The 18418-nt window shown below is 37.3% G+C and overlaps 1 protein-coding gene and 2 non-coding genes across 3 annotated transcripts; all 3 read right to left on the bottom strand.

The window, feature by feature from the left end:
• Positions 1-1524: 1524 nt before the first annotated feature.
• Positions 1525-1597, bottom strand: Trnak-cuu (transfer RNA lysine (anticodon CUU)). The gene has a single exon. It is a non-coding gene; the product is annotated as a tRNA-Lys (tRNA).
• A 5344-nt stretch (positions 1598-6941) lies between these two features.
• Trnak-cuu (transfer RNA lysine (anticodon CUU)) lies at positions 6942-7014 on the bottom strand. Its single transcript has one exon. It is a non-coding gene; the product is annotated as a tRNA-Lys (tRNA).
• Positions 7015-9906: 2892 nt separating this feature from the next.
• Positions 9907-18103, bottom strand: LOC139151423 (BMP-binding endothelial regulator protein-like). Its single transcript, XM_070724217.1, has 8 exons — positions 18005-18103; positions 16179-16262; positions 15165-15198; positions 14297-14383; positions 12627-12737; positions 11652-11923; positions 10880-11163; positions 9907-10568 (listed from the first exon to the last, which is right to left on the bottom strand). Exons 2-8 carry the CDS (start codon positions 16251-16253, stop codon positions 10562-10564), a joined length of 870 nt encoding a protein of 289 aa, XP_070580318.1. The 5' UTR covers positions 16254-16262; positions 18005-18103; the 3' UTR covers positions 9907-10561.
• Between the last annotated feature and the right edge of the window lie 315 nt (positions 18104-18418).

The following is an 18418-nucleotide window of genomic DNA, read 5'->3' as shown; positions in this document are numbered from 1 at the left end:
TACAATGCAACTAGACAAGTCATGATGATTATCGGATGGTTTTTATATCTCATGATGCAATAGAAGACTAGTGTGGTTTCAAAATAATGTAAACCACATCTTCCATCGAAACATATCTTAAACACAACATCGCAGTTCGTCTTACTCTTCCCGACAGCAACATCCACAATAAGCAAACAGCTGGTTGTCCTCTTCATTCAAAATTCATAGAATTCACTGATAAAGGAAGCACTCTACTAGGACACAGAGACCACGCATCGTTGACAAAAGCACATACCATTGCATTTGTCATCATTGTTCTGAAATTGATTAGAGCAACATTAACGTCGGTAAGTACCATCACTCATCAATGTCGCAGTTTATAAATTAATGTTTGATGTTTTCTATTCTGCTACTTGGAGACCCGTTGTACGGTCGTCGGCAGATGAAACATGGCATTCGCAGTTACCGTAGGGCAGTTCATAATAACATCCATCGCTCAAGGGCCTAGTACAAATTTTGGACCACTTCCTCGGTCTGGGCGACGTTCAATACGCCACTTTCCCATATCCAGCCGGGTACCAATAGCAGTTTCTGATCTTCATTTCCTCTGCTTGCGATCTTCGAAATCTTCAAGAGTGTCAAACTGAAGGATTACGTAAAAACAAGTTATAATTGTTCCGTAGAAGACGCCTCAGGGACATAAATCTTTACGGGAGATGACCTTTTTTAGCGTCGGCCCACCGTGCACGGAAAACGAATACACGGAACCGATGCGACTATTGTTCTTTTTGTACATGTGATTAAGATATACGGCGTGAAAAGTTATCAAGGTCAAAGTCGATAGAAGGGATTCTCTTCTAGTATTGTAGCACAAGTATAGTACCGAGGTCGCATTTAAAGCAAATCTAATTTGAGTTTCTTTCTGTAGATTAGCTTTGCAATAAGACAGGTGCTCGCGTTAGTTCGGCAGATATGAAATACGTGCATCAAGACATTACTTGTCAAAGGGCCATTAGCCGATGGTTGACGGACGGGTGTGTAAATACCTGAGGTAAGTCACGCCAGTAATGCTAACTCTACGACTTGTGATTGTTCCGACACGAATATTTAACAAAAAGAAATAATTATCAAACATTGCTTCACACCACTGCAGATAAATTTACTCATGGACATTTGAGTTCAAAGTCTCTGGTTGTCAGGCATTGATCCTCACGCATTGGTTGAAGGTGAGTATTTCTCGTTTTGCTTTGATCAGATTTTGCGAAATGTTTTCGAAGAGCAATGTTTTTTGGATTTGATTTCTCACCATAAAACGTTGTACTCCAATACGGGGACACTGGTTTTGTACACTCAATCACACGCTGGGAAGGCTTTGCTTGAAGCTCACATTTTGCGCATGAAGCCGTCACCGTATAGGTGCAAAGTTCTTCACACACTGTACAGCAGCTATCGACCCCATCACATACTGGTGGTACTTCGACCTTTATGACCGCAACAAAAGACAATTGATTTTTCGGCCACAACAGTAACAAAAGAACAGAGCGCCCAACGTGGGGCTCGAACCCACGACCCTGAGATTAAGAGTCTCATGCTCTACCGACTGAGCTAGCCGGGCTTCTTATATTTATGAGGCTGCAGTATGTGTTATATTCTGATGTACCGAATAATTTTTATACAGCAACATTGTTCCGTATGACGGAAAACGGTCTTTATTAAATCATGAACGGTAAAAACCTCAAAAGCCTTGTGGATATTTAGTGAGGTCCCAAAGTAAAACCTTGTAAGCGTTTTAAAAATAATCCATAAAATTGTGAATTGATAGCTATAGGTTCTTCAGAATTGTAAATATCTTCTCTGCACGACAATCTCATGACTGTTTCATCATTGATATGCTCGATGTGATAACTTTTCTCAGTTTCTTCTCGGATTCGCTTTGGTTGATCAGAAAGGTTGTACTGTGCGAGGCAGTTTATTTATTTTTTTCAATCCACCAACAACGGAGGAACAAGACCAACAAATCAAGTATGTTACATGCAACAAGAAAGTTCTGGTATTTCTGATAATAGGTTTTAATGCCTTTTATTTAATTCGCATTTGTTCCTGTCAACTTTTCAACGCTTGTTGTTGGTAACCAATATCTGGGTCTGCTTCAATGTGCAAGATTTGATAATAGTCAATGAAGATTTTAGCGCATCACTAGTTGCGACGTGGAATATTAGTTACCGTTGATGTCAATGTTCATTTTAAGACTGTTAGATGTAATTATTTTGCTAATATTTCGTTAAGAAATATAGGATTCCCGTGTTATGACACTGAAGACAATTCAAAGAAATCAGTGTAGGAAACTTTTGATATTGCCATACATTAGACAAACGAAGCTGTAATTTTGGAATTTGAACGTTTTCCAATTAAATCCATAGTTTGAATCGATGTATCAATCATACAATATTATTTAAAGATGAAAGATTAATCCAATCACATATGCATCATGATGCAGTGGTCATTTGCATAAAATACCAAGGAAAGTCGTAATATCATCTCCTGTACATGTGAATATCATTCGCGATCAGACCGTCTTCACCTGCAAATTCAATAGCAAAGTTAGCATTTGATGATTCGTCTCTATAAAGTCAACGAACTCTTCATATGTATTGATCTCTTTAGAGTTTGAATGAATTACCTACGTAACACTACATTTTAACAGGCGGTCTGTCCATAAAAAACTAAAATTACGTCTGAAAATCTTGGTAGTATCTCGGGATAACCATGACTTCGCATGCTTCTCCATAAACTGAAAGGGAGACAATTGCTAACGGGAAATTTTACCGGTGTCAGACGGTCGCCCTCTTGGCTGATTGCTTGTGTCACAGTTGCTCAAACGTCATGTTTTCAGCATTATCATTACTCTCAATTACCAAGGCAAACGACAATCAAATTTTAGGGAAGCGGGTCTACCTTCATGTTCTCGAAATACCTGAATGACGGTCCCTAAATACGATAGTATTAAAGTAGCATGCCCGTTGAAATCCAAAGACTAAAACTTGTGCTCAACGAAACTTTAAACCATTCTTTTTCTAAATCAAGAATAAACATCGGGGTGTCCATGAAAATTTTGGTACAATGGAAATATATTACTAATACTATAAATGTACCGATGTCTGAAATTAAAATTGGTCGCCCTACGTGCGTTAATTCTGTTGAGAAAAATCATATTTTCGATTTTGACTAAAATAAGCCGGTGAAAACATTCATTTCTCCATGAGCTTCAAACTGAGTCACCAAAAGTGGTAGACCAGAAAAGTATTAGAGAAGTTTTAGAGTCCAAATATCTGTCCCTGTATGAGACGCATTCTACCTTTAATGTAAGTGAAAAATTTAGCAAAACTTCCTCAAGCCTCGAAGGAGCTTATGGAGTTAGATCAGTGTTAGCTTTAGGAATGGCATGAAAATAAATTCAATAGTTCCTGTGAATAAAATCATACAATTAAGCATTTACTTGTACACACTGACAGTGCATAGGCACAACGTTCACGATTCCAAAACATTGCTACTCAATCGAAAGTTCATTCAGACCTTTCTAGAACAAGGAGTAGAGCAAGAGGTGTAATATGCAAACCATGAGTCAATGTTCAATGGACTTTGACCACAATGCGAATTTCTCTTGACAGATTTTAGCACCATTGTGCGCAGTTTTGCAAAGACGTAAGCTTGTCTAATTGCTTGGAAGAAAAATGCGCTTTCAAAGTTGAAGATCTTGGAGAAAAATCAAAATGAGATCACGGTGCGGACAAGATTGAAAAGAGAGCGGGAACGTGAAAATCGGAAATCTCAGATTTTCGAGTCGGTGATCAGTTTCGAGTCGGTGATATTGATGTGAAGAAACCTATTGATTAGTAAACGCAACGAAATCAGCGAACGAAACGAAAACAAGAAAGGCATTTTGTGGTTCAAAATCGCCCCTAAAAAGTAAGATAACTCTCTGAATTTCGAAAAAAACTCAGAGAGACATGCAATGAAGTTCGGCTAGGAATGCCAGTGAACACATGTGACAACTGCATACCTTATTGCATGGGCGACAAAGTTTCGTAATAGTTTCAAAGGTAGGACGTGCCTCGGGGACAGATATTCAGACTCTCAGATTTCTACTATTCTTTTCTGATCTACCACTTGGGGGGGAGGGGGGCTCAGTTTGAAGCTTAAGGAGAAAGAAAAACTGTCACAGTCTTATTTTTTCGAGAATCAAAAATATTATTTTTCCCAATACAGTTAACACAGGGATAGCAGCCATTTTGAATTTCGATGAGCGAATGAATGACTGGATGATTGAATGATTGTATGATTGAATGAATGAATGAATGAATGAATGAATGAATGAATGAATGAATGAATGAATGAATGAATGAATGAATGAATGAATGAATGAATGAATGAATGACTCAACGGCATGAAATACATGAACTCAGTTACACCTTCTCTGAATGTACCCAAGCCTACTACCTTGGCTTCATTTGCTCAGCTGTAATTCTCTGGGTTGAACACAAATACCTCTCTTCTCATCAAAGCTTGATCGCGTTTTATGTTCAATTCGTTGGATTGGCATTGTAAATATGGTACTCGTATTTCATTTTAATGCACGGATCATAAAATTATTGTAAACTGGCGGACGTTAATGTTAGCTTTACTTTACAATCAAAATTGTTTTGTCACGTGCAATTCAGTTTACTCCATGACGGCAGGCGCATAGATAGATAGATAGACATACATACATACATACATACATACATACATACATACATACATACATACATACATACATACATACATACATACATACATACATACATACATACATACATACATACATACATACATACAGACAGACAGACAGACAGACAGACAGACAGACAGACAGACAGACAGACAGACAGACAGACATACAGGACCGATGGGACTGTTGTTCGCGTTTTTTATTTGCTCTTTTTGTAAATGATATTGGAACTACTTTAGCAGATACTTATTAGTATCCTGGTGTCGAAGTCATTATTAGCTCAAAAATAAGGTTACAGCGCTTGTTTGATAAATTATACCGTTATTGTTCAAAGTGGAAAATCATTGTAAAAACCAGTAAAACCAGAGTTATTGTCTTAAAGAGGGGTGGTGGACTTAGAAGGTATACGGTATAAGAACTGGTTGTACAATAACCAACCTGTTGCAGAAACTTCTTTTTATAGCTATTTTGGCATTGTCCTTCCCTCGACCGGTCGCTGGTTTCAAGCGCAAAAAAACCAGATGAACAAACTAACAGAGCCTTGTATGGTTTGATCAGTTGTCTCTATACATTTGGTCCACATCCAGTTACTATTGCTCGTAAAATCTTTGACTGCAAGACACTTCCCATTCGAGGACGGTACTGAAAGCTGGGGCTTTCACCATGCTCAAGACATTGAAAAAATCCACAACAAGATGCTGCCTCATATACTTGAATTGTACAACTACACATCGATTACAGCTATGAGAGGGAAGTTGGGTAGACAAACATTGAGAGTAAATATTCATCGTAAAATTATTACATATTGGCTAAGAAATAGAATTGTAGAACAATGTTATGAATTTCAGGAAAGCAACTTAAAGATTGGTGTAAGGCGGTATGACTCATGGTCTAGAGAAAAAGGGTTGTTGCAGAGTTATGGATTTGGTGAAGTCTTGGAAGAACAAGAGGTTGGTAATGAAACCGTGTCTCTACGGCTTTATCCGGATAAGCGACCCAAAAGCTAGCACATATGCAAAAGTCAACCTTGGTAATTTCCTCTTTAAAACAGTCGCTTTGAGAATCGTCCTCACAAGTCGGAAAGTTGTTACGGTAGGTCAAAGTTGATAGAAGGGATTCCATTCTAGTGATTATAGGTACGCATAGTGTCGAGATCACACTTCAGGCAAATTTAATTTCAGTTTCTTTCAAAAGGAGCCTTGTGATAAGAAAGTTGCTAACCAGTGATTCGGTATACAGTTACGAAATACGTTGGCATCACAACATCACTGATCAAAGGGCCATTAACCAATGGTTGACCGACGGGTGTCCAAAGACCTGACATCATCGCCATCAGTCACACCAGTAATGCTATTTCTGCAACTACAGTTTATATTGATAAGAATATTTAACAAAAACAGAATAATTACCGAACATTATGTGGCACTGCTGCAGATAAATTTGCCTTTAGACGACGGAGTTCAAAGTTTCCCGTTGTCATGTATTGATTCCTAGATATTGATTGGGCCTAGTCTGGTGCCCTGCCCCTTTCTACCGCTACTGGCGCTACACTCACGAAAAGGGTCAGAACGCATGGGTGCATTTTAATTAATTTATGTATATATTCTCTAAAGCTTGAAATGCAGTTTTATAGGTCTTGTAAGTCCGCTGCCTTTTGACAATACGTTGTAAGGGGGGGATATTGTGTAAATAAAAGTGGTGAGTTTTTCGACGGTAAACAGTACGCTCGTGGGTTGCGACGACGATCACCACATACCGCATATTATCTCTGTTGTGTTTCATTTATTTCTCATCTCTCGAAGTTTGGTATAGATCGGTTTGATTTTCCACTTTAAAACGATGTACTCAAATACATGATGATATTGGCTTTGTACACCAAAGCATATGCTAAGGGGCGTTGCCGAAGCACACATACACGCTTGAAGCCAGCCCAGCATATATACTAAGATCTTTACGGCTGACTCGCAGCGTGTTTGTAGGTTATATCTGATTGGTCGATTGTCACTATTCACAGCAACTTAGGGAGTAACGGTAAGATTCTGCCAACCAATTGGATAACAGCTTCGAAATCGCTGCAAGTCGGCCTAAGATCTTTACAGTGTTTTGGCACCGTTTGACCACAGTGTCCGTGTACTTGGATATGCATGACCGCAACAAAAGACAATTGATCTGTCGTCCACAAAATAGTAATCGCCCAACGTGGGGCTCGAACCCACGACCCTGAGATTAAGAGTCTCATGCTCTACCGACTGAGCTAGCCGGGCTGCTTGCATCTTCGGCTCTGCAGTATGATTTATATTCCGTAACACTGATTGTTAAAATCCCTGTTTCTTTTATTTTCAAGTCACTTTGGGAGATGTGGTGGAGACACTTGGATACACTAGGATTTTTAAACGTATGATGTCATTAATATATCTTTGGGTGTTCATAAAAAAACACTTTGCATTCCTTTTACATTCCGATTTGTGAAGAGATTGCATGAACAAATTTAACGAATAAGTTGTCAAATAGGAGAACGTAGCATTCTATTTCCACATCACTGTATTTATGTTTGATATCTCTGTTGTTGAAAAAATTTTACAAGCTGTGCTTGATGACAAAGTATTCATACGTAAGACTACAATTCCTGCGACAGAAGGCTTCCTTCACGAGAGATCGTAGCCTGTCTGTAAGTTTGTCATGCTAGATGGCAGTGTACAATATTTAAAAATAAACTGTGTGGATTGAATGGCACAAGTGTCAGTTGGTTTGCGAAAGATGTTAGAATTATTTAGAGCTCTTAAATACCCTCATACGATTGATCCCTGCTTACCTTCATAAACTTTGTCACCATAGCGCACTATATCAGGTTTAATGGTTAACAAAGTAATGGCTGTAAGTTGTGAAACGCGGTTAGTTTTTTGTACATATGCCAGAACTAGCTATGAAACGTTGCTTACAGGAACTCATGTGGACTTTTGAAATCCAATATAATTTGGGTGATATCTTGTCGTCATGTGCTAACTGGATGCCAAATTGATTTAATCTGCTCCTCAGATAAGATTGAAGAATTGGTTTTACTTTCATCTGAATTAATTTTCAGTGCATCCATCAATCGAACATTAAATGTGATACTGCTTCCACTTGAAGATGGCGTTACTTGAAGCCTTGTCTGTAGGGACAACAACATTCTTTGTAATTCCTCTAACCATTCACATATGGAAGGCCATCAAAGGGAATGTAGTGAAATGTGAGTGCGGTGTTGATGACAGCACGCGAAGAACAAAAACGTAAAATGTGCAATCTAAACTTATTTCTGACTGTGCGCAGCAAACTTTTAGGATGAAGTGTCAGCTTACATTGGCTGTCTCACGATATGTTGGGCCAACCTCGAACAGCTACCGAAGTTTAGAATTGGGAATGATATCCAGGCCACGTGTTATGATGTTACCATAAGGCTTGTAACAAAGGGACATGACATGCAAGTGCAAGAACCATTATGGAAGTTGCTCTCGATGTCTACTCCTTTCGAGGCCCTATAGATTGGTCTTGAGCTCTAAAATACGGTGATACTTTATCCGCAACTTCCGGCCATTTTTCACAAAAACGGATAAAAATAGTGACGGAAGTTGCATTTTAGGGCCTCATCAACTCACTGTATTTTGAATAATGGGAAAAAGCGCCAAACTTGGCGTCTTCATCACATGATATGGCGGGACCATCTTCTGATGGGTATGGCATTGTCATTTACATTCATACAAGGCTTTGCGTATTTGCATAACTATTGCTTAACTTATGCAAATGCACACAGCCTGGCGTGAACGTGAGTAAGCATATATATATAATATATATATATATATATATATATATATATATATATATATATATATATATATATATCGTTATAAATAATAACACAAATTACTTCAAGTAGAAAGTAATAATATTTGTAGATATATTATTACTTTGTATTGAAGAAATGTATTAAGTATATATATATATATATATATATATATATATATATATATATATATATATATATATATATATATATATATATACATATTGTGTGTGTGTGTATAATTGTCACAGTTGTGAAGGGAACAGAGACATTACCTCAAAAATTGGCGGTATAGTAGTATTAGTATATACAAGTACCAAAGAAAGGTTGTTAGATGTGCGTTATAGCAAAAGATTTACAGGACCTCTCTTGTGCCAGAAATGTTCCTTCGCTGACCAATTTCCCGAATACACGGAATTACCGGCATGCATTTCAACAGTAGTTAGATCTGCGTAAAATCGAACAGTGAAAGTGTCTGAAACTGTTTGTGCAAAATGGCAATACACGTTTGGGGTATTGCAGCTGGTAAGGATATTAAGAATATGAATGTTAATTTGCATAATTCGAGATTGACGCGACACTTCACAAGGACACCAGATCAAGGTGTGGACAGTCCATTGCAATACCAGATATGTGAGACACCTCAAGGAGAGTATTGATATTTATGAGTGGATTAATTCTTTTATCTTTGATTCTTATCTATTGCACTGTTGGAAACCATTGTTTTAATTTTAAGGTATTGTATAAAAACCCATGCTTCGACAATATCTCTTGCTCTGAAGGTATGCAACTTCTGGATAAGAGAAATAATCGGGCTATAATTTTTAGGATTCGGCTAATGCTCTGTTTATGTTTCTTGACGACATCTCGAAACAGTGAACTGTAGTACATGGTTGAGAATCCGGGTACAGAACAGACCCTAGATAAGAAAATGTAATTCTAAGTGGTAGAACTTTTGAACAACGGATGCAACCTAGCAAAATTATTTATTTTCTATTCACATTATTTTTTTTTTATTTTTTATTTAGTTTAGTAGAAGTGAAATGTGGTTTACTTCTTGCAAAGCTTAGAGACGAGCTACAGTGCTCTCAGAAAGGAAGCCCTCGTATGCCTCAAAGGGCAATTTACTCTATTCAAGGGTGTGAGATCACCGAATGCGACTGTTGAAGATCGAGTCCCCCCAAACGTCAAACTGTTATCGATGCTGTACTTTAAAAGTTCCATGCATTTTGCAATTTTACTTTCCTTTCGAGTTTCTTTGCCATCATTCCCCGTGTACATAAAGAACAACACGACTCTTACGATTGTACACAAATGAATGCATTAAAGCGATATTAGATATCTTCTACGCTTTTATTCAGCTTTGTTCGATGATTTACATCGTTAGTACATATTGAAGGGCGCAGGTCATCACTTACAGCCCCTCTAGCTGTATCTTTTAGCATTATTAAGTGCGTGATGTGAGTTGCATGCAACAAACTTCCAACTTCGGCATTGATAACGACATTTTATATGGTGAAATTTGATATTAAGCGAACTTGATAGAAGGTGTTGATTTACATGCAAAAAAAAAGAAAATGAATGACTTCGCTGATTTATTCGGCAACTTCTGCAAATGGCTTCATTCTGGTTGAACATAACTGACTGAGTCATAATGGTAGAATCGTATACACATAGTACACATAAACGACATTTCCATCAAACGCAAGCAGAGTAACTGGCCATATCTGGCGTTAAAAGGCAAATGGCGAATATCCAAAACGAATGCATGAAAAAAATGAGGATATGCACAGATGAAGACTTCATAGCGACCGTAAATGTCAGAAGAGTAGAAGATATAAAGGTACGTTAAGCGAAAATTTGGACAGATAGTTATCTTACATTACGGACTAAATACATTATATATCACCGTATAATTATTGTATTAGGTTGAACACCCTTTCACTGTCTGCAGTCGAGACAGCAAGCATATTTTGATGTACAATTGCAATTCAGCAGCTGAGAGAGAGAGAGAGAGAGAGAGAGAGAGAGAGAGAGAGAGAGAGAGAGAGAGAGAGAATCTATGAACATGGAGTGTTACTACACAAGCAAATATGAACAAAAGAAGAGGTGTAATCAACTGTAATCTTGAGTAATCTACAGATATGCGAAGGAATTATTATTTTCAGACACTGGCTTGAGCAGAAGTCTCAAGAAAATAGCCTATTTATCTGTACAGCATTGAGACAAATTCAACACAACCGAGTATACTTGCGCAACAATTTGCTCCTTGTACCCACCACAGTAAAAGCCAAAACTTTGCTAGATACCTTCCGGGCACCTTCCAACTCGCCACAAATTCATCGACATCGGCGGCTTTTTCACCGTTCGGCATGACCATTTCATCGTGAGGATTGCCGTCAGCGGTCCCGAGCAATCCGCAAACGTTGCCTTTCCAGGCATTCGCCACGTCCACAATGACTTTTTTCACTCCGTCCCAACGTACAGTTAGTTGAGATTCTAGCGAAACTGTGACGGCATCGTTCGTCTCCTCGATTGTGATCGCCGGCGGTACAGTATGATGGATTGGATGAGACAGGCTTTCACCGTTTACCTGTACACGGAAAGGGGTATAGGAAAAACTATATCAGCCTTCCCACTCTTATGCGGATGTCTCAAAAAATAAGCCTCAAAAAAATACTTGAAAAGCATTTTCAGAAAAAACTTCCATTCGACCCTGCGGATAATTACTTTTTCATGACATAAGGGATAATGGATTCATTGTGCCAACGCTTAACAATTATTGTCGAAATTGAAATATGGCTATAGCTTAAGAGGATCACCGCTCATGCATCTCGAGTGTTTTCCACTTTTTAACAGAGTACAAATTTCCTTCCCTAATAGTTACAAAGGTTCCGTTGAAACTTGTTTTTCAGCTTCCCATGGACAGTTGTCCAATCGTTTCAGATATTACGCTTGTATGGTTCCTCATTTTATCATAGTGAAGATGCTAGAGTTCCCTTGTCGTCCCTCTGATGCATTTTTTTTGAGAACGTGACATCTAATGCTAATTGCTTTCTTTGATGTAGTCAAGTCATTTACCTTTACATTCTTGTCCTTCAGTAACTCAATTTTCCAGCCCATCGCTTCCAGGATGACCTTACCTACGCGGGTCACCGGTCTGCCTTTAAAATGGCCGTCCTCGTTGGCAACGATGACTTTAAATATCGGTTCCTTATCGCCACAGTCCTGAGCGATAACGTACGAACAATCTCCTTGGAAGGTATACCTTTTATCGTCGAACGTGTTGACGTGGGGATCGCCGCTCATCGACCCCACTTCAAATTCGTTGGACTCACTTGAATCAGAACCGACTGTGGGATTTTAAAGTAAAGACAGCATAGAAACATCAGAGTGTGAAACCAACAAACTGAGAAAAACGCCGAGCATTAAACGTTTGTATCTTATGCGGATGCAGTGAAAGAAAAACAGTAATCTCGATGTCAACACCTTAATTGTTTTTAGCTCAAAGGCGTACTCTACCGTATAGATCCATGTATGAATTTTCTCACAACTGAGAATTGGGACACACGTACCTGTCTACCTACCTACCTGCATGCATGCATGCATGCCTGCGTGCATGCGTACACACACAAAGAATACATATATACACACATACATTGATACATACATAGATACATACATAGAAACATACATAGATGGATAGATACATACATACCTTGATAGATACATGCCCTAGATACATAGATACATACATAGATAGATACATAGATAAATAGATACATACACAGATACATAGATACTTAGATACTTAGATACATAGATAGATAGATAGATAGATAGATACATAGATACATAGATACATACATACATACATACATACATACATACATACATACATACATACATACATACATACATACATACATACATACATACATACATACATACATACATACATACATACATACATACAAACAAACAAACAAACAAACAAAGGTAGCAGATTTTTCACCGTTTTTATCGCTCGTCGTAAACATTCACCGACAAACTTACCTGGCCTGCAGCATCGATCGTTCTTCTTAGAGCAGGAACCATAGCCCATATTCACTTCATCTGACCGACAATTTCTCCTACATGTACCATCAAAATTGAAACAATCCTTGCCTGTCAAGAAAATTGATTGTGTACTACTGACCATTCTTTATTATGAAGAGATTTGTGTCAATGGAAATAATGTTTTTACCTTTTTTCGTATAATCCTCAAATGGCAAGTGTTTTTTCAGTAATTATTTAAATGTTTTTTATTCAGTGGGGTAATTTTTGCCCTCTTTTTTCCTTGAACTTAATAATTTGCAAAAAAAATCAAATCATAAGCAAAAAATGTTTCAATGATATTGATAATTCCCCTTCAGTGTCAAAAGGGGAAGGTCATTACTTTTTCAACAACACAGACCATGTAGTATTATCTTTTTTCATTCATCACGAGTAAATAACACACTGCCGTAAAAAACTCTACAGTTTATGACGTGTTCTTGGCCGAAGATTCTGTCCTCAGTTCACACACGATGTTATCAATATATCGAAAATGAAACAGCATGTACTTGTATCATTGTTTTATAGGAATTCATAGTAACAGATCACTGATTTCTACAAGAAATGATGTTACGCTTAAAAGTATGAGGCCAAAGCAGAGTAGTGTTTCTCACCTTCGATGAGCCAACATACCCGACACACTTATATACTATATATAACTATAATATATATATATATATATATATATATATATAATATATATATATATATATATATTATTATTATTATTATTATTTATTATATTGTTTATATATATATATATATATATATATATATATATATATATATATATATATATATATATATATATATATATATATATATAAATATGGATGTATTGGCAATACGTAGGTTATTTGGCGACTTTAACACCATTTGCTGTGTAATTATGTGGAGCTGAGCGTGTAGTTGCATAACAAGTCCGTAAATACTGAATGACTCATACAAAGATGCCGATAGAAATCATACTCAAAAATGAATTTGTCTTGAGATACAAAATAGAGAAGCAAACAACTAAAGGGTTGGTGTTTTGGAAGCTTTTTGCCAGAAAAATAATTTTGTTGTTCCTCATCAAACTGTCTTCTTTGGTTGTGATCTAAATGCTAAGGTCATACTTTTACAGGATTTACTAATTCTGGCGAAGAAATATGTTGACAACTGTTTATATATTCTGTGCTTCTATAAAAACGGTCAGAACAGTGAGCGATATAGAAGAAACCTTTGAGAAACATCAAAATGAAACATTACATGTTAACTTAACTTGCGAAGCTTCTTTTTCACTTTTTTCTGCTTTGTATTTATTTAACCCTTTGTTATTCGTTTTTGCTTGTCAGTATTTTGTCAGCTTTGTGTTGCTGTTTTTGTCTTTGTTTCCCTTGTTTATCAGTATAATAAAAACATTGAAAAGAAAAGAAAAGAAAAGGAAAAAGAAAGCACAGCCAAGAAAATACAAAGAACATATAAAGATTAAAATGTTGTGACAGATGACTTGCTATATATTTTTTCTGTAAAACATTTTTCTAAACCTTTGAATATTGTTTCAGCAACAGAGGATGGCATTTGAATAGCTTGATTATTGAGCAAATTAAACGAAAATGTTTATTGCAAATGCGATTTGAGTTTATACTGACCCTTTTCGTCTGACCCACTTTGGCTTTCGCTTGACCCACTTTGGCTTTCGCTTGACCCACTTTGGCTTTGGCTTGAGTCCGATTCGCCTGGGGGTTAGATTTTAAAAGTTAGGAAAAGCTAAACACAACAGAATCCAAAAAGGAAAATTTGACATGCAAAAAGGTAATATTAATTAGCATTACAAAATGCATACCTACCTACAACGTTTTGGAAAAAAATATTTATCTTTCCAGCTTTTCAGTAATGCTATGATGTATAATGGCATATATTCCATTACTAAAGTCAAAGAGGCAGAGCAGGTATGATTCATTCTTAAGAATGAACAATATTTCGATGAAGGCTTGATTAAATTACTTGTGTGTGTGTGTATGTGTGTGTGTGTGTGTGTGTGTGTGTGTGTGAGAGAGAGAGAGAGAGAGAGAGAGAGAGACAGAGAGACAGACAGAGACAGACAGACAGGCAAGCATAGGATTATATTTTAAAAGTTAGGAAAAGCTAAAACCAACAGAATCCAAAAGGGAAAACCTGACATGCAAGAAGGTAACATATATTAGCCATACAATATGCACACCTACCTACCTACCTACCTACCTACCTAAATACATACGTACATACAAACATGCGCACTTACGTGCATGAATTCGTATACATGTGGTCGGACAGTCAGACAGACAGACTGACAGACACATGATCGAACAGAACATGCTAATGACCAACAAGAAAGAGAATCACCGAAACAATATGCCTACATTCAACAAGGGAAACGAGTACCGATCTTCAAAAGCTTTGATCTTGAGAATATTGAGATAACACAAACTGTTGTGGTAAAAAGAATTCGGATGTTGGAGACAGTGTGGACATACTCACTGGATTTGAGAATATTAACCGGTGGATCAGATACCTGGAAAGCGTACAGTGAAATGTTGCTTGAGTACACTGTATATAACGTGCATTGTAACATTTTATTTATTTGTGGGTGGCGGTCGTAAAATACATTTTTCGACATCCAAAATAATCTCGAACTTCGTAGTGTTAAAATTTCAGTATACCATGTGCATGTGTGTCCATTTGTTTGCTGAGACTGAATTTTAGTCATAAGTGGAGTTTATTCAGAATAGAATTAGATACAGTACTCAACAGGTTGTTTTGGTTCTTCGTTATACTTAAGGGAGAAGAAGAAAGATGTTCCGTTTTCAAGAAGAAGGATACTGAAAATATTTACAACAGTTACAGCTATTGTCTGTCTAATCAGACGGTACATATGTCTCTAATGTGTAAGATGAAATCCATCATGTGAAAAAGTGCGAGGTCGGACGACAATTTTCTATATAGATGCAGACATACGCGGCATGACGTGAATATAGGTTCAAATCGACGCTTTCCCACCAAAGCCCTTAAATGTGATATCTTTGCACAATGAATTTTCTCAGTTCGAGTTAAAACTATTGCATTTCTTTAGCAATGTTACAGGCAAAATTGGTGAGAATCTCCAAGTGGAAATATAATAAATAGAGCGCAAAAAATGTTTGTTCACATAATTCTTAAAGGCAAAGGGGTGAGTTGCACAAATTTTCCTAAGTGTGTGAGCAGGAAAATTGCGAGTTGTTAATACACTCTGTATTAGCCATTTGGGACATAAGAAGTCAAATCTCTCTCTCTCTCTCTCTCTCTCTCTCTCTCTCTCTCTCTCTCTCTCTCTCAAACACTCACACTTGTCACCGTCCCAACGTCAAATTATTTTATGGTTATTGATGGTTACACTTTATTTAAGTTTCAGATGGCAATCAGAGAAATGTTCTCCTGTTTCATATTGACGTAGAACGTTACCAACCCAAAACCATTGCTCTTCAGTTAACAGTTCATAGTATCTGAAGTACTTACTTCTTGTGTCTGCCCAATGTTTGCGGCAGCGGCCACTGTGACCAATACGACAAGGATAAATATTGCTGACTTCATCTTCCAAGTCTGAAATGTGAAATGTTCCATTTTACGAACTCGGCTTCAAATCTTGACCATTTACTCCGTATTGATACACACAGACTATAGACGCTAAGCTGTATGACAATAATGAATTTTCGTGCTTTTGAAATCATACATTTTCCCTACTTGTAGAGTAACAGTCCCTCAGGGTAAGGTAATGTCTCTCAGCTTCTGAGATACAGTAGGACGTATTATTCATATGAAGAATAACGAAAAACAGTGCATTGCGCAGTGAAGCATTTAAACCAATGAGACAAGGATATTCGGAAAGTAGACAGACAAGATCTCTCAAGACGTTTTACGGTTGATATGCAAATATTGAGGGGGAAATTTGCCACATTTGTCACTCAAATAATAAGACTTAGTGATGAGATCATGACTTAAATAATTGTTGAAATAAAGTGCACCGTTCACAAATTTGCTGACGAATGTACATGTTAGCACTATTCCAGACACCTAGTACCACCTCTCACTATTAACCTATTTGTAAAACACAGTAAATTTTTTACCGTATGTATATGATTATTTGACTAGATTAGATGACGAATCCCTGAACAAGGAGGATAACATGAACTATTTTTGAAAAATTAAACCATAGCTTTTCAGATTACTGATATGCCATAGTTGTGCAATAAATGACTCAAATACTGACATTTCGTTCGCAAATTTACTGGGAAATGCCATCAGAGCTTGGCGCTTTACTTTTTCTATGCATTCATTAAAAGGCAAGTCGGGCTTCCTTTGAAACTTAATTTTTTCAGAGAACAAGTTTCAGTGTCACCTAAACAGCTGGCAAGAGGCTCTGAGAATTGGTAGGGTCTAACTGTTAATAATAAACCGGCACTCCATTCAAGGGTTTCTAATTGCTACATGTCTCCGCCTGTATGGCCGCTGCAGGCTGCTTCCCCGTCGTGTTATGTCAATCGTAATCGGCGAGGGGGTGGCGGCGGTCTTGAACTTCAATGTTAATTTATATGTGAAATCTTGCAAAACCATTGTGTGGAGTTTTGCAAAGACAGACCTAGTCGCTTGGTGAAAAGGAAGTGAAGATAAAAGTGTGGGGTAGACGTAGCCGGAGAGGTGATGACGAGACTCTGCTTAGAAATCACAGTTAAGAGTCGATGATCAAGACACGATTGTCACTACTTTGCTATAAAAGGTGACAGAAAACATATATATTTACTTTCCTGTCGTTTTTATCACACAAAACGTTTTATTTTAGACAAAATCACAGATTAGATTGCACTTGTCCATCACTTCAAGTACTTTAAGCACACTAAAATTATACTTTTCAAGTCGTGCAATAATCCCAAAATGGTTGGCATCACGTTCATTGAACAACTTATAACGCAACTCGTTATTTGATTTCATAACAGCTATCCAACTTCAAAATGGTCACAACTTTAGTCAAATTCTTCACATGCGGTAATGTTAAGACATAGACAGTAGAGGGGAAGATTATGGATATGGTCTCTTCCATGGAAGGCGTTTTTCCCGCTTATATGTACGGACTAGAATTGGTAAAATGAGTAAAGCGAAAGGAATATGGAACACCATGTCCTGTCAGTGAACGTTATTGGTGTTCAAAGTTCAACCTTTTTGTAAACCTCAATTAAACTTCAAGTAACCCAATAAAATGTTAAATACAAAAAAAAAGTTCCTCACCAAACATACGATTACTAGATTTGAATTTCGTAAACGAGAAGAATAAATGCAATAAGACGTACCTTTCGTTCACCCTCAGATGAAGTGACGGAACGCTATGGTTGGACGAGGAATGCCAGTGAGCGCAAGAGACAACTGCGAGCGCTTTTATCTGGTCTGAAGTTTCTCTTTGCAATGTGCGCATGTCCCAGGTTGTCAGCAAGTTGGTCAAACATTATTACGTTAAACAAAGATTACTATTAACATTTTCATGCACTCGGCCTATCAGAGGCGATTTTCCTCTGCTCTTGATGAAGCCACGTGTTTGCTGATGTAAGATTTTGCGTTGTAAACGAATATCTATAAACACAACAACAACGCAACATCTGGTTTAGACATGAAATATTGTTTGAGTGTACATTGTGCTTTGATAACTGTTTGCAAGACCCTTGTTGTAAGTGTCCGCATCGTGAATTGACGCAATCCACGATTTTTAT

This window comes from Ptychodera flava, chromosome 15 (genome assembly GCF_041260155.1).
Source record: "Ptychodera flava strain L36383 chromosome 15, AS_Pfla_20210202, whole genome shotgun sequence".
Classification (NCBI taxonomy): Eukaryota; Metazoa; Hemichordata; class Enteropneusta; family Ptychoderidae; genus Ptychodera; species Ptychodera flava.
Note: the sequence above shows the minus strand (reverse complement) of the source record. Positions and strands in the feature narration are given on the sequence as shown.